General features: G+C 70.8%; 1 protein-coding gene across 1 annotated transcript; it reads right to left on the bottom strand.

Annotated features, from left to right (window-relative positions):
- Positions 1-380: 380 nt before the first annotated feature.
- AURANDRAFT_21921 (hypothetical protein) lies at positions 381-940 on the bottom strand (the record flags this gene model as incomplete). Its single annotated transcript, XM_009036205.1, has 2 exons — positions 381-590; positions 656-940. The coding sequence occupies 2 exons, from the start codon at positions 938-940 to the stop codon at positions 381-383; spliced, it is 495 nt and encodes a 164-aa protein (XP_009034453.1).
- Positions 941-990: the final 50 nt, after the last annotated feature.

Here is a 990-nt window from a genome sequence, read left to right as displayed (position 1 = left end):
GCCGCGACCCGCGCACTCTCGCACCGCGCGTCCCCGCATGGCGCGGCGCGGGGCGCGCGCGGATGGGGAAGTCGCCACGACCGCGCACGGCGCGACGTGCGTCAGCGGCGGGATTGAGACCGGTGACGGTGGCCGCGGCTACGTCTACGGCAAGCGCTGGGGCCGCGTCGCACTTGTTGAGCACTATACGATCTGCATGCGCGACCTGGCGCCTGCGCGCGAAGTAGCGTCGGGATTTCGTCCAGCTCGCGACGCGGGAGTAGCGCCGCGCCTCGAAGCCGCCGGCGCCCCGTGACGCAAGTAGCTCGCGGCCGCGGACGCAATCGACGACGCAAAGGATCGAGTCGAGCTCGACGGACGACTCGAGGGCTTCGTCGAGCCTATGGCGCAGCAGGGGCTCGACGCGTCGGCCGGCGCGCGCCGCGGGCGCCGATGAGAGGCCAGAATGCGGCTGCGACGGGCCCGGGGTCGGCGACGCCGCTGAGCTCGACTACGATCGCGTCGAGGGGCCGCGCCGCGCGGGCTACGAGGTCCTCCAGTGCCGTCGCGAGCTCGTCCTTGACAGAGCAGCAGACGCAGCCATTCCGTAGCTCGACCTACGTAGCACGCGATCGCATCGCGCGCTGCCGCCAACCGTGGGCGCGGGGCTCGCGACGATGGCCCCGTCGGGGCTGAGAGCGCACGCGCCCTCGGAAACGAGCACACTCTCGAGACCTCGCGTGTCAGCGAACTCATTCTCGACGACCGCGATACGCAGGCCGTGGTCGCCAGCGAGCAGCCGCCGGAGCAGGGTCGATTTCCCGGCGCCGAGGAAGCCGCACAGGATCGTCACCGGCACCTTCGCGCGCCCGCCAAGGCCCGCGACAACTGGCGAAGCGCCGCCGGCGTACGGCACCAACAAAGGCGCGGGCTCGTCGTCGTCGTGAAGCGCTTCATCCATCACGTTCATGCTAACCGGATTCGGATGCTAAGCGACGCGACTCGGAATCA

The sequence above is a fragment of the Aureococcus anophagefferens genome, assembly GCF_000186865.1.
Source record: "Aureococcus anophagefferens unplaced genomic scaffold AURANscaffold_4, whole genome shotgun sequence".
NCBI lineage: Eukaryota > Pelagophyceae > Pelagomonadales > Pelagomonadaceae > Aureococcus > Aureococcus anophagefferens.
This window is presented reverse-complemented; position numbering and strand designations above follow the sequence as displayed.